The 22,426-nt window shown below is 36.9% G+C and overlaps 1 protein-coding gene across 2 annotated transcripts in view; it reads right to left on the bottom strand.

Annotated features, from left to right (window-relative positions):
- LOC124158879 (sodium-dependent dopamine transporter) overlaps positions 1–22,426 on the bottom strand; it is a 186,261-nt gene that overhangs the window by 37,617 nt on the left and 126,218 nt on the right. For both annotated transcript variants that reach the window (XM_046534280.1, XM_046534279.1), the window contains 2 exons: positions 11,139–11,293; positions 9,950–10,152 (listed from right to left, as the gene is read on the bottom strand). In XM_046534280.1, coding sequence (XP_046390236.1) covers positions 9,950–10,152; positions 11,139–11,293 — 358 coding nt within the window. The remainder of the gene's footprint in view (positions 1–9,949; positions 10,153–11,138; positions 11,294–22,426) is intronic.

Below are 22,426 nucleotides of genomic sequence, written 5' to 3'. Positions count from 1 at the left end.
CACTTGGAAATAGACTCGTTTGACATTTTACTTCGGAGTCTGAGATGGCTGGGAAAATAAAAACATGCGCATATTTCAGTTTAATGACCTGTTTCCTGCCTCTCCAGTTATCACGAAACAACGAAGTTCTTTCAATGTAATTCTCGCAATCCTTCCCTGGAAAGGTGCGTGAAAAGCTGTTGATGTCACTTGCTATCACCCTATTAATCAATGATTTATTTCTTTTCTTTCCCTTTCTCTTGTCCTCAATTTTAAACGTTGATTAGTTCCTTAAGAGGGGTAGTAGGTAGGGTAAGTTAAGAATTAAATTAAATTTTTTTTTCAATGATTCAGTATATTTTTATGCCTTCAAATATTTTCATTTGGCTTTATTCTCCGAGTGATGAAAAGGTTATTTATTTATTTTTCTGCATTTTATACTGTACTAAGTTTAAAAACGTAATATTAATAAAACCTAAAACTAATTAGCGCCCACGATTTATTCTTCATGTGATGAAAAGCTTATTTTTTACTTCATAGTGCATTTTTTTCTAACTTTCACTGGTTTTGGAAAAAGCGTGTCGTTTTTTAATCTCTTTTTAATTCACTTTTTAGACTAATGTTGGCCGATAAGGAGAGAATTTAAGAAAGAAAGGATAACGTGTGGGAAAGAACTTCTGCGCATTGAATTCTTTTTCGGTATATTTTTATGAAGGTATACAAATATATAAAAACGTTGGCCAAAAATTTGCATTTAATTCTATAAGACCTACACTCCAAGACTCTGAACAAACTTATTATTACTCTGGTATTTAACCGTTTAAGTTTGGCTTGCACGGAGCATTTGCGAATCACTCCGGCCGGATCTAGGAGGGTGGGGGGGCACGGGAGCATGCTTTACCCCCCCACAGACCCTTAAAATATATGCAAGATTTCTAATACGTTCCAATTATCATTGTGTTCCTTTTCTATTACGAGGTATCCTTGTGCCCCCCCAGAACAAAATCCTGGATACGGCCTTCCTTGTGCCCCCCCATAAAGAAATCCTGGATCTGCCCCTGACTCCGGCCATCTCCACATTCATCTTGAACCTCATTCCTCTTTTGTAGTGAAGACTCCTCTGTTTTCACACTGCATAAGCCCCTCCATATCTCACGCCAACGTATCACTGTGCAACTCGACCATTATCCTTAGGGATTCTGGAATCCAATCCCTTGACAATGGCAATCCTTGGATTCCTGAATCCATGAGGATGATGGGCGACTTGTACACTGAAACGTTGGTTGGAGAAATGGAGGACCTTAGTGTAAAACCCGAGAATTCTTCACTGCCATTGTTTGCTGGAAAAAAGCAGACATTACCTCCCTCCTGAGTTCACAATAAGGCATATTACCTTTCATTCTATCTACAATCCTATTCTACCTTTCCTCCTGCCCATCTACTGAGTATTCTTCCCTGTAGTACGGTTTTAATATACGCTCCCCGCTCCATATTTGCTCCATCAAAATCCTCTGTCTCCTCCTAATATCACCTAGAAGCTCTCTCTTTTCACCCACCATATCTGTCACTTTGTCACTCCTCTCCCTCTCTGTACACTTAACCCACTCCATTCTCCTCCACACTCACATTTCAAGCGCTTCTGTTTTCTTCTCGTCCTCCTTTGTAAGTGTCCATGTTTCCACACTGTAAAGCTCCAGATCAGACTCACTACTCCTTTGTTCAAAACTCTTACATAACCATCCCCTTATCAGTTCTTTCCCGTTCATGAGCCTCTCATTTTACTTGGTAGCACAGCGGTCAGCGTGGGGTTTAGCATTTGAACGCATGCAGAATACAGTAAAACTCTGATTTGAACGCCAATTGTTTAAGAACTCGGGCAACCTGCATGCATAATGATTAAAGTCCTAGTAAAAGAACAGGCCATTATGAATTCATAACTCCAAAAAAAAACCATGTTTTTATATTATTAGTCTAAAAAAATGTTGTTCGAGAAAGCTCTGCTGCTCTCACTTTTTAAAGTTACACTAACTCTAAAAGCACTGTTGCCTACATAGACTACTGAGGAAAATTGGAATCAGTATTATTAAAAATATTTTCTTGATATTTTGATGACTTCTACTTCTCTTTGGTATAGAGACCTAGAGAGCACCATGGAAGAATATAAGACTGCAAATGATTCATTCTAAAAATTGCCTCGGTGGCACGCCAACAGTTTCTGTTAATTCCTGTGAAGGTAAAGGTATTGACGCTGCTCTACTACCCTGAACATTTCTCAAACAAATAAATATATAAAACAAAGCCCATTAAAAGGGGTAATAATTTTATGCTAATTGTGGAAGTTTATGTTATATGTGGTTTTAAGATCCCCACCGTGTTACTTATTTCTTGAGATTTGAAGATGCATATGTAAAATTTCAGTTTTACAATTTTGTGTGCATGTTTTAAACCATTTCATGAACCGATTACAAAAAGACTTGGAAATTCTGTGTAGATCTAAAATTAACAATGCCAACTTAAGTCCGAATTGGTGACCCACAAGGTAGTGTTAACATTGTTAGCCTTGGGTACCTTGTTAACATTGGGTGGAATGATTGTCACTAAGGAATTTGTAATAAAATTTTAGTTTAAAAATTATGATATAATAGGTAGTTATGTATCGATTTAGGGCTTATACAAAATTTTATGAGGAACTGTAGATGCATATACTTGCAACGGTGAATACTTATAGTTACTATAGCTATATGTACATAGTTCCTTTCTGAAATTGAAATTATCAAGTTTAACTGATTACAAATATTTAATAGTATCTTCAACTTTTCTCTGTAATTTTTGTTAGTACTATATTGTATATAGCATAAATATTGTATATAGTATGAAATTAGTTGGAAATCCATTCAATATCCACTAGACATCCACTAAATCTCCTCTGGATTTTCAATGGATATCGACTGGTTATCTACTTTTAATGTCCAGATAGAGGACATTTGGATATTCATTGGATATCCTGTGGAAATACATATGGCTATCCAATGGATGTCCAATCGATATCTTGTTGCTGTCTGGGTACCCATCTCTGGCAAAAACTGGTTATGTACTTCAGCAGGTTTTACCAGTATTGCAACACCCGAATACCAATGCATGTCAATGGAAGACCGCAACCACAATGCTGCTACAAGAGGAGAGGAACAGCCATATGGCACTGAACATCCTCAAGTGTGCTTCACAAAGCGATGCAAACTAAGGGAACTAAATAGACGCAATGAGAATGATGTCCCAATTATTTCCCAAACGGTCCGCTACTTGATTCTAACATGTGCTCTGCTAATGACAATAGCCACAATAACTTTCCATGGGGTGATCTCCCAGGAAGAGGATTATACTACATTTCAGCTGTTATATACTTAAAGGCAGGGATCATTAATGACATAGTTTATATAACATAGTATATATTAATGACATAGTATATATAGTTTTAATAACCTATATCCAGCATGTGAGCCATTTTTCTATTCCAAAAGCAGTATTTCTTCCAGTGGATATTGATTTAGAACAGGGGTCTCCAAACTACGGCCCGCGGGCCGGATCCGGCCCGAGGAGGGTTTTCATCCGGCCCGCACACTCGTTTCAAGTAGCGCGCGATTCTCGCTTGTATAACTCTGTGAGACGCCGCTAGGAGCATTGCAGCGCTGTACTACACGTCAAAGTCACCTTCAACTGTTCGTAAATAAGAAATACGCCACTGGATACTTCAGTAGACGTTGGAATCGAATACTTCAGTCATCGGCAAATTTGCTATCCGGCCCGCGGGGAGATTCGGAACTTGGAATGTGGCCCTCGTGGCCTAGTAAATTGGAGACCCCTGCTTTAGAAGATACCCTGGGCAGTAGTGTAGCCAGGGATTTCATTCGGGAGGGGTTCAAAACCAGGGGGAAAATTTTTGAAAAACAGGGTAGACAAAAAGAGGGTTTTTAAAACTAATTTTAATACTTTATATAATCGAAAAAAACTTCATTTGCTACAGAAATTTTTGTTAAATTCATGATTTTTCAATATTTAATTTTCTTTTATGAAGAAAAATAACTGTATTTTTATATTTTGTGGGATAGAGGGTCCGGACCCCTCTCCTGACTACGCCACTAACCCTGGGTACACTAATCATTCAATCCTAGGAGAAATTGTGCCAGCAGTAGTGGTTACTGCAGTGGGCATAAAATAATCATTGGTTAAAGAAATTGGTGGTTCCTGCTGATACTTTGAGGAATATGCAGAACATTTTGAATGTATTACTTAAACCTTGTTTTTCCACAGAATTTTTTATCAAATCACGACCATGGTTTCGATGGCAAATTTCATCACCAGAAGATGAATTTAAACGTCAAACCATGGTCGTAATTTAATAAAAAATTCTGAGGAAAAATAAAGTTTGAGTATTCATTCAAAAATAATCATGGGTTGTTCGTAAATTTCATTTTTAATGTGAAATATATTTTATGGATATTTATAAGTAAACTATATAGCTTGTGAATGATGGCAATACCCTGTTATATCAGCAGATTTTCCACTAGCAAGGCTCTTGAAACCTAAATAATTTTGCTGTATTTTACTTTTTGGAAAATCTGGTTAGTAATTATTGCATGCATTGTAATAGAATAAAAAAGTTTCAATCTTTTCTCTTTTCAAATCAATTCAATTTTTCTTTAATATTTTAAAATTAATTTTCCTTACCACAAGCTAAGAGGACTGGTTTGCAGCAGACACCGACTGATCAATCTAATCAGGATTCGTTCTAAGTTTCACTCATTATATATCATAGCTACCCACTAGTATTTACCATCATGTTACGCCAAATTAAAAGGAAAAGCTTTTGCAGAACTTTTTAAGTGGCATAGAAAATCCAGTATCTAACTTGTATGTTTAACGGTAAACATCTTCATGTGATCCACTAACTTACAATGAAATGGAAAAATACATACAATTTTATATGGTAGTGACTAAAATCTTTTTCTAAAAATTTTTTTCAGGATGAATGAAATACTTAATTATAAAACAGGGATCTACTTTAAAAATAAAAAAGTTTGCATTTATTTACAGCCTAAAGGCCGTTTTACACGGGGCATGGAATTGCGCAGGTTAGAGCTGCATTAATTTCTAAAATGGCGTGGAATTGCGAGAATGCATGAACGAAATTAGAACAGGGACTATTTCGCCGTCTCGCATTCATGCATTCTTGCATGTGTTCTAGCAATTCACCGCTTTACACGACGCAATTTTGATTGCGCCTTCGCACGTACGTCAGATTGCGCAATTCCGTGTACCGTGTCAAACGGCCTTAAGGAAATGTCAGCTTCTAAATATTTGTAGAAAAACTTTATCAGGATAAATCATTGCTTTAAAATAAAAGAGCAAAATAATGAATAGTAAAGGAGTGTCAGTATTTGAGCTGATGAGGAAAATCTTTTTAAACGTATCATATGAAATTCACCATTTCCTCTAAAAATACAGTGATGTAAGTGGAATTACTGCCTATTTTCATGACCAAGTATAAGTTTTGCCAATATTTGTATTGGCACACATAGTTTACATTTTTCATGATAAAATGTAGAACCAAAATTTGACCAAAAGAGTGTTTTGCATTTAAGTTTGCATCACAAGCCTTGTCCCTTACCAGGTGCAGTGACTAGGAGGACTGGTTTGCAGCAGACAACGACTGATCAATCTAGTCATGATGGAACTGAATTGGAAAATAGCCAAAATGCCAGCCAAAGAGAAGAGGAGAAGCACATTGCATCCGTGGAAGCTAACCACCCTCAACAGAACCGTACCTGTTTGAAATGTGAGGCAGTAAGTTGTGAGGAAGAAATCAAGCCTACAGATGTTCCCTCTACCACTGCCAAGATTGTTGTCACCTACGCAAACCTAGCATGGGTCTTAATAGCCTATTGCTTGAGTTGATTACATCTGTATTAAGGTAGTAGTAGTAGTAGTACAAGAGTAGTCTGAGAACAATGAAGGGGTATTTAAGAAACAAACAAGCCTAAATCAGGATCCATAGGATGACATTCATATTTTCCAATTTGAAATAAAAGCCTGAATAATTAAATCAATGATGATGCTTTTGGGAGATAATGTGACTCAATTAGGACTAATTATTTTGCTCCCTTTGCTCGAGGAGACTTCTCCCAATGACATTATTATCCTGAAAGCATCTTTCCTAAGAGATAAGAGAAGGCTCAAAGACCTTTAAACATAAGGATTAAGAAACATAAAAAGCAATACATATTGTGTTTTGAAAATATGTATTTTGTCATTATGAAAACTGGATATGTAGAAAAAAATAGCCTTGGCCAGTGGCGCAGCAAAGGGGGGTTTTGGGGGATAAAACTCCCCCAGAACTCGGAGAAAATTTAATCAATTTTAATTAATTGGATAAATATTACTTGTAGAATAGTGTAAGGATCAATAAAATATCTCTCAGAAAGTCGTAAAACTCACCATTTTGAACCATTTATCTTAAAAATTTTCTGGGGGAGGGCACACGCACCTCCCGTATTCTATACCCCCAGTATTAGTTGCACCAAAAATCACCCCTAGCCTTTATTCCTAGCTGCGCCTCTGGCTTTGGCATATATTACTCTACTCTGCAACTGAGAATAAATGAAGTTATACAAGAATTAGTCATTAATAAAGATTGTCCAGCAAATTATGAATATTTTCCATGCATCCCAGGAATCAAGGACGGATACAATATTTTTTTCTGGGGGTCCAAAAGGGTCTGAAAGGCAAATGATCTTCCGATTTATACAAGGCTAAAAACAACGTACAAAATTACTTCTCTTTATTAAACTTGAAAGTTATTAATATGATATTAAAAGGCTGAAGCTCCATAGCACACCAAACAAAACGAATGTAATGATGACCATATTAAATATCCTGTCTATTTTTTAAGCATCTGGAGGGGTGTCCCCGCGCTTCCCCTCCGTAAATCCACCTATGCCTGGAATCCATTTAGTTTAATTGCTGATAGCTTCATTGTTGCAAATATGACATCAAACCTAGGTTGCAATCTTGATGCATGATCTTCATTTCCTTTCATTAAAAATGCAAAACCTGTGTAAATATTGTTGCTGTGAATCCAACTTTGAAGTGATTGTAAAACTTGAAATAGTCTTAGATATAAAATATGAAGAAATATTTTCTCTGATTATTTTTATCTTAGAGATAATTCAAACAAAACAATTCACACCAACAAATTTACATAGATATCAGGGACACAAAGGATGATTCTGTTTTGAATTTCAACCCTTACTAAAGACTATTGTTATTAATACCTGAATTATTTCATTAAGGTCGGAAAGGAGAGCATATTAATCTGAACATAATATAATGATGTGCACATGAGTATCATCAAAAAAGATATCAGAATCCAAAGCATGAAAGCATCCTCCAATTTAAAATGCACAACCTGAAAAACTCCAAAGCAAGTGTAATTTTGATAGAATCCAAATATGTACCGAAAAAGGAAGCTGAAATAAGTTTTGATTCAACGTGTGCTGTTTGCTTCATCAACTCCACTAGCATTCCTTATCCTGAGATCAGTAGCATAGCCAGGGGGGAGGACCAGGGGTCTGGACCCCCTTCCAAAATATAAAAATACAATTACTTTGTTTAATAAAAGAAAAGAAACTATTGAAAAATCATGAGTTTACATAAGATTTCTTTGAGAAATGAAGTTTTTTTGATTATGAAAAGTGTTAAAATTAGTTTAACCCTTCTACTGCCACTGGGCCGATATATCGGCCCTCACAGGTTGAGCAAAAACTGCCTAGGACCGATTTATTGGCCCGACTTATTTGACTTTTTTCTTGTGATTGTGGTCTTTTCAATGGCTGTATTTTAATTAAACCCTCATAATCTATGTATGGTTGTAAGATATAAATATATCTTAAGTATTGGGAAAAATCTAGATGCATTATATAAAATTAAATAGCTGAAAAATTTTAAAATCTGAAATGTGTCAAATTCTGGAAAAAAGCCTTGGCAGTCTTCGCACATCCCACCTGAAATGGGCTGGCAGTAAAAAGGTTAATACCCTCTACTTAAAAACCCTGTTTTTCAAAAATATTCCCTCTGATTTTGGAACCCCCTAAATGAAATTCCTGGCTACCCCACTGTATACGCAAACAATCAGGGCCGGCCCTAGCAGGTGCGGGGCTAGGGGCGAACCTTCAGTGCGGGGCCCTTCACTTAAAATATTAAACTCTATACCCCATCTACAAACTCGAGCATTTTGAATCCCTACCACTCTCTGGCAAAGTATGTGTTCCCCTCCCAAATTCAGACTTCGCAATTACGCCGTTATGATACCATCACGCCTTTGAGTTCAAAATAGTATAATACAAATTAAATTTATAATTATATTTATTCATAAAATTATAACGTAAAATAAACATAAAAAGTGCGCTTCTTCAATGGCGTTTTCAAAACTATCGAATTTTTTTTTTTTTCACGAACGCGGGGCCCCCCAAAGCGCGGGGCCCGGGGCAGTCACCCCGCCCTGAGGTCGGCCCTGCAAACAATAGTTCCCAAGCTGACTTTGCAGGTAACAAAAAGGAGTGACCAATGTCAAAATCCTTAATTTCAGTATTGATGATGGGAAATGAAAAATGTTTGCTATGAAAAACTTACACATTTTATTGAAATCATGATACTTCTCTTTATTTTTGAGAATTAAATTTAAATAAAAAGCCATGTGAAGTTAAATTAAACCACATGGAAAGAAATGCTAAAGTCGGAATCAGCCATTAAGACCTACAAACAATCATATGGTCTGATATTTTGCCATTTCAATCTTGGTTACATTCTCAGAAGTGGAACATTGCCCATGTTTACATTTAGCTACTATGAGGATTTAGTGGGGATGGACTGAATGTCTGGTGCCATAGTCGCAATGCAAAATATATATATATATATATATATATATATATATATATATATATATATATAGCTGACGAAGAAGCCTGAAGTGCTTCGATAGCTTCGACGAGTTTATTTTTTCAATGTGAGTGTTTCTTTTTTGTGTCTCTGTGTTTATCGTTATTAACTTGAACTATTTATATTACGTGCCACGTGCATATCATATTTTCCAAAACATTGTATATATATATATATATATATATATATATAGCAACGAAGCATAGTAACAATAAGAAAAATAATTGACATCATTGGGACAAAGGGATTTTTGCAAGTAGGCAAATTTTATTTGTAACAATGAAATCATGAATTAAAAGTAAAAACAAATGGTCGAAATTTGCTCTACTGCCGTAAATCAACTTATTAACCTAAATCCTCCATACATACTCTTTCTGTAAATGGTACAATAAAAGAGAGGTGTACATAAAGAAAAGAGAGAAAGAATTAAGCAATGCTGTCTGAATTAATTTAATGATTCATGTGAATGTGGATGGCCGAGAATGGGATTGATACTATGTCATATATATTTTAATATATTTTATTCTATAATATCATGGCAAGTTATTATTTAAATTGACTTAGCGCTCATTACTGCTGTCAATCCATTGCTGCAAGTTAGAGCTAAGCAGGACCGGATCAAGGGCAGGGCAAAGGGGGCACGAACCCCGGGCAGCAGATTTCAGGGGGCAGCAAAATTTGAAAAGTTTATCTTAAAAAAAGTTAATTTATATTTTAAATTAAAATATTTGCCCAACAAAAATTATTATTTTATACATTATTATTCTGTAAGATTAATAAAACTTCTTAATGGCAAACATCCGGTGTGTATTTTCAACTACCGAATCTCAAAAAAACTCACGGATGTAAGATTTTATGCTTTCCCAGCAAACAGAACATTTAAACTTTTCTCGGGATTCCACGCTGGTAAGGCTTATAATGACTCAAGAGAGTCATTAGGAAAAACATTTTATCTAGAGCAAAAAATATTTTTACTCACTAGAAATACTCAGTGGCAGCTGAAGTGAACACAAGAGATTTGTTGGCCGTTGAGAGTCCCTCGTCCATGTCCATGCCAGTCTCGTTAGCCAAGGAGAATGATGGAGCAAGCGGGTCAAACACAGATGAGGATGATGGGGAGATGCCTGACATGTTGGAATCCACTTGCGAGGTCATGTTTGTCAGGTGCTTCCTTACGTCCAGCTGATGGAAAGAGAAATAAAAGGATTTATTTCAGAAAGATTGCCTGAACATTGATGCAATGTAAGCAAAGTATGCAGCCATGTAGAACTCCAAGCAATAGGGGCACTTAAGCGCTCAGTCCGATGTTCAGCACAAATCAAACAATGATATTAAAGGTTGATGGTTGATTTACTCCACAATATTATTGTAGAATTAGGATATATCATAAAGTGGAGAGCCATACCCCCACAACTCAGGTTCGTATTATTCCCAAATGGACTCAACCAGTTGTCGGTCGCTCAGTCACATACTGGCTCATCCATAATGGTACCCTTACGTATTTTATGTATTCAGTTTTTAAGCTCTAAAAATATCAAATTCAATAAAGAGCAAGTACATCATTCATATTGATATTTAAGTCTCAACCCTTATTCATAAAGTATTTGTATATAATTTTAAATGTATCCAGAGAGAATTCCTACTACCTCTCAGGTTATTTTAGAGGGGGAGGGTTACAATATCAATTTACTAATGTTTCCACACTCTCATTGGGTGCCGTCATCACCTCACATGACAACATACTTAAGACCTTAAATAAGTTTGTATCAGCGTCCTTAAATTGTTTTTATCATTCCAGAACCTGGATTAAAAACTGACAGCAAGAACTATACATTAAGATTCAAATGCAAGTGTAGCAACAACATTCCAAAGTATGAAAATGGCATTCAAATGTATTCGACATATAAAATAGAAAAAAGAAATAAGCACACTTAAACCAAATTAATATCTATCACAGGGGCGCATCGAAGGGACAAGTTTAATAAAAATTAATATTACCTCGTTCCACAAATGGACTAGTATAATTTATCAAACTGGGCTAAACATGATGATGCATTAGGGAAAAGTTGATCAAGAACAGATAGAAGATCATTTCATTAGCTTTCATGAAAATGAATACTAACTAGTTTCTAATTGAAGGAAATATAAATTTAACTCTTAGAACTCACCGGCCTGCAGAGAAGTGTGTTCCATGAGTTATCGCAAGATGTCCAGGGCAGCATGTAGGTGAAGGAGGCAAAGAAGTACCTTAGGGACCAAGCGATGATTACGTTGTAGTAGAAATCCACATAGAACGCTATCAGTACAACAGAATAACCAATTCCTGTGGGCAGAAATGATTTTAAAATGTATCACTTAAATGAATGATTTCACCATAGTACGTCCGTACACAAATTTTCAATTAAACAAGTGTAAACCTTAAAAGACTATACTCCACTCAGAAGGGATAATTGAGCAGCACCAGTGGCGTAACTATGGATGGGCATGAGGGGATAGATTCCCCCTCCCCCCAAATCCTCAGAGAAATAAAAAAAATATTTGAAACTTCTTTCATGTTTTGACGTATATTACTGCATCTCCTTAAAATTAAATTATAAGTGCCAAAATAATGTACGATGTATTTCTGGGCATGTCTTTTTCAAAAATTTCCCAGAACCCCTATTGCCAGGGTCTCTCTCCCTAGCCCCTCCACCCACACCCAAAGCATATTCCTAGTTACGCCACTGATCAGGACGTTTGAATCAGTTTTTCATGCCAAAGCATGCTATGCTAAAAAATAATTTGAGTAAAGAGCAATTTAGTTCCTCCTGCATAACATTTTATGCATCAGTATGAACCCTTCTTTTGTAAGACTAATACTAAATTCAAACAATGTTTAGCCAAAACAATAAAAAATAACAATTGTTGCACATAGCCATAAATTATGCAATTAGCGGCATGCCCCAGAGACGACAAGAAAGCCAGAGGCATTTCTACCTGCCAGGAGTTCATTTTTGGCCACCCACGACATGTGCACAAATTTTCTACACAGTTTTCTACACATAGGCCACCCGGCCAACTTTGAATATTACACTAATGAATAATATTATTGGAAATAATTATCAATTTTAAAAAGCCAATTTATGTGATGCAACCAGAAATTTGGATGAATATTATTACACAGATATAAACATTGATATTTATGTAAAATTAATCATCCCACTGATCAATGAAGGTCCTTGTAAAAATCAATGTGATCACATTATTATGATGACGATCATGCAGAAATTTTTTAAACCTAAAGTTATTTAAAATCACATCTGTTCAAAGCACACACAAATAATATTCAATAAATCTCTTCTCATAAATAACTGAGCATACCTAAATGTTTTTTTTGAAATTTTTGTATAATAATAGTAGCCAGGCATTTTTCTTGGAGGTGAGGGGTCCAAAACCAGGGGGAAAAGTTTTTAAAAACAGGGTACTAAGTAGTGGGTTTTAAACTAATTTTAACCCTTTTCATGGTCGAAAACACTTCATTTTTCAAAGAAATCTTTAAATTCATCATTTTTCAATATTTAGTTTTCTTTTGTGATGCAAAATAAGTATGCTTTTATATTTAAGGGGGGGGGGTCCGGACCCCCCGTCACCCCCCCCTCACCGCCCCCTCGTTACGCCACTGATGGTATGGTTAACACAAAATACATTCAATAAACGTATCAAGTTTACTACCTCTCAGTGCTGTAGTTGAGCCGGTACGGCGTACCCCCTGAAATGCAAACTCGTTATAAGCGTACCAGTTAAAATACCTTCGCGGCCGGATGTAAAATACATGTTCAGCTGCTGGAATATTTGGTGTACCGCCTAAATTTTTTTCCAACTACAGCACTGCTTCCTCTGCAAAAAAATCAAATACCCATGATATTTCAAACTAGTTATTCGCAGGTACTCCCCAGTGTAGCTGTCACGATCAAATAAATTATGAAATTAAATGTATGGGAAAACCATTGAATAATTGCTCAGATTAATATGAAATGAAACGATTGTGGCTCCGTAAGTCACAAAACGAAAAGAACGTAATGATAGCCGTATTAAAAATCTTGTCTATTTTTTAAGCGTCTGGGGAAGCCTTCTAAATCCGCCTTAGAATTCCCAAAACTTAAAGTGAGATATACACAGAAATCACGAAATTAGGAGAAAAACGGTACAGCTTGAGCAAAAACACAATCAGATCATAAGCAAGAAATAACTGAAATCTATAGGTCATTTATGCTGTATCTGAGACGCGTTTTTTCAATGGGTCAGTATACTATAGCTAAACACCATGAAATCGGCAACAGAAAAAAACGCATTGGAATATCATTCAATGATTTCCCAGATTAGTACTGATCAAAATAGTGCGAATTGAACGTTCATTTGAGTCGAATGGTCCATCGACAACAATTTAAGGTAGCAATTTGAAATGGACTGGATTAAGTAAATAATTAATTCAATATTAAGAGACGTGATAATATTCAAGCGCGAGCATTTATTTTAGGAATACATGATTATTGCTTGTAAATACATGTGGATATTTAAAAGATTAATTTCATGCTTGTATTTCCTTTACTATTTCATCAGTGGATTCGGGAACCCAGGGCGGGCCCGCATGGAGTACACTCTCGAGGGCCGGGAACCAAGTCCGAGACTTACACGCCCGCGCCATCTGAAGAGGGGAAGGACAGAGGAAGGAAAAAGGATAGGAGGCATCGCCGCGATGAGAGCCCGACGACACCTCCAGGGGAAGGATAGGGAAGGAAGGGCGGGACGTGAAAACTCTCGCCGCTATAGAGACGACCAGGGCCCACCATTGGTGAAACCATAATTTAATGTTTCTACGCAAAGGAAAGATTTTCCTATGAGAAAGAAAAATCCTATGAATTTCCGTAGATATATTCCATCAGTAACACAATTAGTTATGATGGAAAGAATTCGAGCATTTCATTTACACATCTCTGAGAGGGTATCAACGTAAAAGAATGCATCCCGCGGGAAAAGACAAATTTGGAATGGGCAGAGGGATATGTTGACTAGCGTCTCCTAAAACGATCGAGGGAAATATCCCTTGAGAGTAAGGGACCCAGAGGGACACAGAAGGAAAAATTTCAGACAATCGATTACACCTAACTTCGTCAAATGTAATTCGAGCCCTTTCTGAACGATTTGGCCCTTCAGACGGGCCCAGGGGCGGGTAAATAACGCGTTCATGGAATTCCCAAAGGCGTTTGCAGAAGTGGATAGTCCATGATTGAATTAGAAGACGGGAAAAGAAGGTGGGTTATCGCTTTCAGCGAAACACGTTGAAGGAATTACTGTACGATGGCTCGTGCTACCAACGAGGAGCCGTGAGTTTAAGTGCCTACATCACTGAGTATGCAAAGATCGCATTGCCGACTCATACTTGGCTTCTTACAATAGTTACACCGTTCTGCAAAAAAAAGTTAAAAAAATGCTCGGCTACAATGTAGGGTATTTCTGGCTAATTTTGGATTGCTGAATTCCTAAAATGACCTCCGTTTTTTTCTATCACCCTCCATTTTTACGAGCGACCCCTAAAGTGGGGAAACCAACCCGTACTTAAACTCGTCGCTTTTCAAGGGAATTTTACTAATATTATCTACTTATGATTTAAAAAACTGACGTTTTGAGTCTATCAGGGTCATGAAAGTCACAAACTTGATTGAGGTTGAATATATTTATTGGGTGAAAATCGAAAAAACCTTTGAAATAGCAGATAGAAATTTTTTTAAGGGATGAATACACTGTTCACCCCCAATTTCGTTAAGGATTAATATTATATAAATAATAATAAATAAATAATAAGAGGTGAAGGGGGGTATAGGATGTGGTATAAAGAGCTTCATCAAAAATCTGGAATATAGGTTTCCTTTAAAACAGTGGCATGTCCAACAGGAACCGAAGGTAAATCGTGGCTGTAGTTCAGTAAAACAACACCATCTTACTGTGCTATAATTATTGCACCGTAAGATGGAGTTCCAGGTGATCGTAGGCGTTACTTTGTGACTCGGAGTAGAAGGAACACAAAGGATTTTGCACGGACACAATCATGCAGAGATGAGTGAAATGCCAAAATACTAGGCTCAGTTAGAATATATTGCTTCCAATGTGTTGGTTATCAGTCACAAGTAACAGTTTAAATTTTAAACAAGAATCAGTCAGGATTACAAAAGCAGCAGCAGTTTGCTATATGTAAGTATTTATAAAAGATCTGCAGTAAATGTTTGAGGGGTTAAAGCACGCTAGCATATACTATGTTCCTTTCTATTACACAGGTTTAAAGCAATGTTTTAAAGCAGGAATTTCATTAATTATTTATCGATTTAGAACTTATACAAAAATTTATAAAAAATTGTGTATTGTTTTATTGCCAACGCATAATGTAAAGTATATAATGAAGAAATGCGTTGTTCTCTGAAAAAAAAACAAGCAGATAATGAGGAAAGTTGATACATTTTAAATCGTAACGGGTGTAATAAAAATACCTTACGTGTAATAGTCAAGTCTTAGTTCACAAAACTGAACTTGGAGTAACATGGCTTACTACAACCAATTCATGACACATCCGTAGAATCATAGCAAAAACTGCACATCAATCATGGAATCGATTAAAGAGGACTTACGACAGCTTTTGTCTCTCGGTATAGTACACCTACTTCCTTGCTACTGCTTAATTTCAAGAGAAATTAGATCTCTTCTCAACTAATGACTATCCGATTCGAGCAACGCAATTACGCAAGCTATTGACAGCTAAAGATGCTCTTTTGAAGTTTTAATATGTAAATTTAGTTAATTCGTAGTAAAAAAGGCTTTAACGGTTAGTCACGGTCAGTTACTCTCCATCTCTGCTATCATGCATCTCTTATATAAGATGTAACCACGATTGTATACGCAAAACCGAGCACTCAAATCATCGACAAATCCAGCCAATGCTACGGAGCCAATAGAACCTCAAGACAGAGGGGTATTGGAGCAAGACAGAGGGTCACTGTGGTCATCCCCCCCAAATTTTATCAAATTTTTTAATACTTATTCTGTTTCATAGTTTTTGTATCCTTGTAAAGCAGTAAAGAGAGCATGTATGCAAATTTTAAAAATTGATAATTTTCCCGCGTTATTTAAAATAAATTACTCGGGAGAACTCCAATCTCTTCCTCTCACTATTTCATACTCCCAGCACCAGGTCATGAATCCTCCCAAAAATTGATGCCGAATCCGCTCCTGCTCCAAGGGATCACACTTGCAGACGCGTATGTGAGATTCTAAGGAAGGAATATGTGGCGCTATGCCTTCAAGTCGTCCCGCCACTTACTCTCCCATAATGTCCTCCTATAGAGGCCTTTCACACCTCTTAAGACACCACTCAAACCTTAATACTCGACCTCCATCCCTGCTGTCACTCCCCCAGAATTTTTACTTCATTTTTTCTCCGCACCCTTGGGCGCCATTCTCCCTCAAGTACTATCTTGAAAAGATCCACATTTTACCCTCTCACCGAAAAATATTGCAAAATAGGTCGGGCTCGTTCGCAAATTTTCTTTAATTGTAGAGTGCTATAGAGTTAGAGAAGCAAATAGACCATTTATTTCCGTTTCTTGATCCATCGCTCTCTTTTGGAGCAATTTGCGATTAAAATCCGATCTAAACTTGAACAAGCAGGAAGCGTATGTGATTCAGCGCAGGAAGACTTAAACCTTTCTAACCAAGAGCTATTTCTGGGAGAAATTAAATTTCAATACTTCTCATTTTAAAAAAGTGAAAATTTTCTGCTCGATCATAACTATTGTTACAGCTACATATTTCACCGTTGAATTTTACAACAAAAAAGAACACGTAGTTTAAATCTTTCCTGAATAGAGGTGAAAATTTACACATTTTTGATGTTCTTTAGAAGCAAAATTGGGTTATAGTGGGTTGAACCGTGATACCTAGATGAGATACGGGGAATTCAACCAATTATGAATTTTAAAATGTAACGTTAGAATGTTAGGTTTTCTCATGACATTTTCAAGATCATGTACCGTCGCACGCATTCCTTAGGAAAACGTGCATAGATTTCCTTTGATATCCCTTCAATACAAAGAATCTTTTGTTCGAAAATTCGAGTATGTTTCCCTCAATTATTTCCTGAGAAAAGCTTATATTTCATTTGTGCATATACCTGCTCATACAATCTGTGTGGAATGGATATAGTAGCCATTTTGAAGATTAAAATTTATATAGATTTCGCCATTTTCCTTAGAGTTCCTTAGATGAGGGGCTCTTTTAACAAAATCGACTTTCCCTAAATCTCTTTAAGATTCGTGTGCTAAATGAAATACAAATAAAAGCTGCGCAACTCCTCGAACATTGCCAAGGGCGTACAAAACGCGTTACATAGATTTAAACAAATTAGAGGGGGCGTGATGACATTATTTTTGCTCTTGTAGTGAAAGTAACCCAATAAAATTTTCTGAGACTTGCATGCATGGTGTATTTTTGACCAACAAACATTTAAAAACTTATCTGGTTAATAATGGGTCAAAAATAGTTTTTATGATTGGTGGTTCAATCTCAGCAAGCCGAGCCTCGGAAGCGGCGTGCAAGGCTTAGAATTATTGATCTGTTGACATATATTATATATATTGATCTGTATAGATATCTTTCAGAGTAGCACTGGGAACATTATATTACAACCCCACTATATTTCCTTAAAGATGGTCAGAAGAGATTTCTTACCATGATTTTCTAGTTGTGCGGTTTTTAAAATTGAATTCTATATTCAGAGATATGTTTTTTTCTTTAAGCGCCATTTAAGAATGAAGAATTTAAAAAAAGTATTTGTAGATAAAAAAATCAGAAATGAAGCTCTCTCGGATGAACTACGACCTAACCCAATCTACCCTAACCACCACACCAGCACATCATTTTGAGGAAAATTTGTAACAATACCGTACACCATTGCGATTAACTTTGGCTTAGCATGTGGTCACCTTTTATTTAATTTATTTTGCGGTAAGATTAATTACGTTTTATTACTTAATGATCCTATCTTAAAGGAATAATTACCATTATTTCCAGTCTTCCTCTCAGAATTCGCATTAGGCGAGGAGAAATTGGAAAATTCGTGAATTGCTGAGAGATATTTGATTACCTAATTAATTAGAACTCAATGTAACAAAATTTCATAACGCATGATTACTGCATATCGTATTTTCATCAGAAGGAAGTAATCTTTCAAAATTTCAAGACCAGCCGGAAATGGGAAGTGAGTCAAAAATCAATTTAAAAATTCCACCGATGAAACAGACAAAAAGACGAAGCAGGAGAACCCGAATATTACAAAATAGGATGTGACATCCTCAAGTCGGCGTATATATGCGTTGTCAACCACCGCGCATTTGAATGGGTTTACAAAAGTCGTCTCTCGCGTCGCTGACGGACAAAATAATGCGAGTGTCACGGTGAATTTAGGAAGAATTAGCGGTTTAAGTGTAATTTATAAACTATCTGATGATGTGATCTATCAAATTCATAAAATTTCATTGCTATAGGATGGTTTCCTTTTATTTTTTTATTGCCTAAATCGAAAGATTATTATTCCTTGAGTACGTATTTCACGCTTTAAGATTTTTAAATGACGATATCTATTTTAAGCGATTCAATGGAAAGTGAAAAATTTCAAGCGCGCTAAAACGCGACGGCTAAGAATGAATGCTGGGAAAACGCCGTCTGACGTCATTCTGGTTCCCACTGTCGACGTGTGAAGTGACCTTGGGGCGAGGCTCTGAGCGATGATACGATGCAGGCTACTAGCAGGTAGCAGAGTACCCTGCTAGCAGGTAGCAGAGTACCCTGCTAGCAGGTAGCGCTTGGCTTAAATAATGATTATTAATGCCCTATTAAGCGAAAGAAACTTTCCGACCTTAGGCAGTTTTAATAGGTGGTTATTAAGACATGTTTCCCTGAGCTCTGTGCCTCATGCTTGCATTGGTAATCTCAGACAATGTAAAACTCCTATCTACTCGTATATAAACTAGGTCCCTGTGACGTCACGTGGAGTGGCATCGCATGGGCGCCAAGCTAGTCTTTTTCAAATGAGGTTAAAATTGACCATTGCCATTCGTCTGAACTGGGATTTCTAAAACCAAATAAATTATATATTATGAATACACTTTTGAATGAATTACAATATGGTGGGTGACGAATCGCAATCAATGCCTTTCGTTTTCTTTGATGAAGGAAACTACCCTATTCTTCTTAATTAAAAACATTCTAATTAAAAAACTGGAAAAAAGTGGATAGCATTACACTCATCACCGCGCCGCGGACATTTTTTGAAAACCGATTAAAATGCGATTAAAGTGGCGACAGAAATCAGCCTTCTATGGGATGGAATTGGACCTCCTATATACAATCCCCTTGCAGAAGAAAAAAACGTGTGGTTACAAGAGAGGTCGACGATCACGTAAGTCCAATTAGATAATGGTATAAGCGGACCCCACTGGTGGATTTAGGGGGAAGGGCACGGAGGCGCGTTCTAAAAAATAGACAATATTTTTAATGCGGTTATGTTTTATTTTGAACATTACGGAGTCTCAGCCATCTAATTTTATAATCATAACTTTGATATCAAAAAGAGAGAATATTTTCTACAGTAACTGTTGTATTTTATTGTTTTTAATTTCAAATATGAAACGACCTGTCAGACTCTTGTGTCCCTCCCTGAAAAAAATTCTGGATCCGCCTCTGGCGGGCCCCATTCAATATCGCAGGCTCACGTCAACAGAGACGGTTCAGTTCAACAAGTGTTTATTTCCATGAGGTAGCATAAAATATATAAATTTAACAGAGGAACAACGTAACAGGACATAATTACTGGAGCATAATAATCGTGGAGCTGTTTAGGCTTTTCTCTTCAGCACTACTGGGTATAAACACTGGTACGGGAGTGGTATTGACCCGGCATTCACCCTAAGGAGGTGGAAAACCCGTAAAACCACCGTCAGGCCACCACGGCAAGGGCGTACCCGGGACCATAACTAGGGGGGGCATGCCATGGTCTAGGGGGAGGGGGAAAGCCATCGGATTTATGAGATTATTTCCTTGAAAAAATAGTTTTATTTTAGTTACATATCGAAAGTTTATTAACATATCAAAAATATATACATAGCATAGGCAGGTCTTTGCCTAACCTAATACCGTGCCCATACCCTCCGTGCGCAGCACGTTGAAGGCGGCTGGTCTGTCCTAACGAGTCTTTGGGTCTCTAAGTAAAATCAAAAACACACAAAATGCACTTATATATCACTGAAAATGCAGCGTCCTAATGATATGAATACAATTCAAACTAAACAGGTCATTATACATTAAATTCACACAGGCACTTGCACACATCACTCACACTGCACACTTCACGTCTTCACCACTCATCTGCTCCCTCAATTCAACTAATATATATATAAATTTTCGTTGGTTTAAAGAAAATTTGTTGAATACCTTCGTTTCAATGCAGTACTGATTTTGCTCAACGACTTCTGCGATTTTAGCTTCAAAGGAGGAGGGCAACTGCCCCCCACCCCCTGCCCCTCGCTGGGTACGCCCATGCACCACGGTACAGTAATCTATGAAATTTCAACATACCAAATATTAGCTATGGTGATATAATAGCAAAGAAATAAATACGTGAATGAAGACATAAATAAATAGTATTTCCCCTGCTTCACTGCTAATAATCGAGAGGGGAGATTTCAGTAGGTACGAGGGAGGAAGGAGAGAACGTGGTCCCCGGAGTGATTCGTCCGTGCGTGAAGTGACTGGATTGAGTGAGATCGAGAAAGGGAGAGAGGACCAAGTTGGGTCCTAGAAGGAAATTAACAATAGGTAGGTGTAAAGGGAGCCGGGAAGAGAGGGGGGGGAAGAGAGTTTTAACGCACCGCTGCACCCGGAGGTTGCGGCTCGAAAGCGAACCAGCTCTGCTGGCGACGGGGGAGGAAATGAGATATGAAGGCATGGGGAGACCGTGCCGTACGCTTTCTTTCCTGCTTAAAGGAATCTCGCGAAATCACTGAAGATACCTCGGGACTCGCGTCTGCATTTTCAGCGAGAGATCTTGGCGAGGTATAATGGTAAAACATCATTTCCGACCTGCTTCCGAAGCAAAATTCAGATAGGCGGGAAATTAACCTCGTGCTTGTGTAGAAAAAAAAACAAATCGTGGTCAACTACGCATAGGTACGTTTACGGTTTTTTGTCTCATAGTTCCATTTTCAGACTTGGATCTTGTCGATATGTGGAGATCTGGATTTTCGAGGGACGCACAGGATTTCCTACGAGATAAACGTTTAATCCTCAAATGGAATGTTAAGACTTGCCTAAGATTGGCTTTTGTCACAAGAAATAATTGAAAATTTATTTTGATGTTTTTATTTGAAGCACTCACGTATCTTTAGTTTTAAGGTTTTCGCAGCGATTAGATGCACTATTATAATTCATTTTCGGGAATACGTCTGCGTGCTTAATATTTAACTCAACGTTTCGTTCCACTTACTGGGAACGTCGTCAGGAGAATGAAAATATAAACACCTATCATACCGTTGGAAAAACTGGTCCATTGTTGTTAAGGTATTTAAAAAAGTAAATAAAAATAAAATAAAAGCCAACTTCTTTAAAACATCTAATATAAAAAAGGAAGATGAAAGGTGGAATATTGTAATTAAATTTTCGAAATGTATCTCTTCCACACATGGCTTAAATTATATCCATCATCCCTGTTAAAATTCATTGGTCGTTTAGAAATTTCTATCGCCTCTCTAATAAGCCGTGGATAATATGCAGATTTTCTTGCAATGGCTTTGGCCTCATCCAGGAGGATCTTGTGTCGTAATTAATTTTTTTAATGAGGCCAAAGCCATTGCAAGAAAATCTGCATATTATCCACGGCTTATTAGAGAGGCGATAGAAATTTCTAAACGACCAATGAATTTTAACAGGGATGATGGATATAATTTAAGCCATGTGTGGAAGAGATACATTTCGAAAATTTAATTACAATATTCCACCTTTCATCTTCCTTTTTTATATTAGATGTTTTAAAGAAGTTGGCTTTTATTTTATTTTTATTTACTTTTTTAAATACCTTAACAACAATGGACCAGTTTTTCCAACGGTATGATAGGTGTTTATATTTTCATTCTCCTGACGACGTTCCCAGTAAGTGGAACGAAACGTTCAGTTAAATATTAAGCACGCAGGCGTATTCCCGAAAATGAATTATAATAGTGCACTCACGTATCGTTTACTGCATTATTATTTTTTTATTGCCATACATTTTGTTATTTCATGGTGGCTCAAATCTGGTCCTATGACCTTAGAGACCACTTCTCCTTGTTCTCCTTCTCTTTGTCATTTTTGTACTCAGATGTAAAAACAAAATGTAGGA

Source organism: Ischnura elegans, chromosome 5 (genome assembly GCF_921293095.1).
Source record: "Ischnura elegans chromosome 5, ioIscEleg1.1, whole genome shotgun sequence".
NCBI lineage: Eukaryota > Metazoa > Arthropoda > Insecta > Odonata > Coenagrionidae > Ischnura > Ischnura elegans.
The sequence above is the reverse complement of the archived record's forward strand: the minus strand, read 5'-3'. Positions and strand labels throughout refer to the sequence as shown.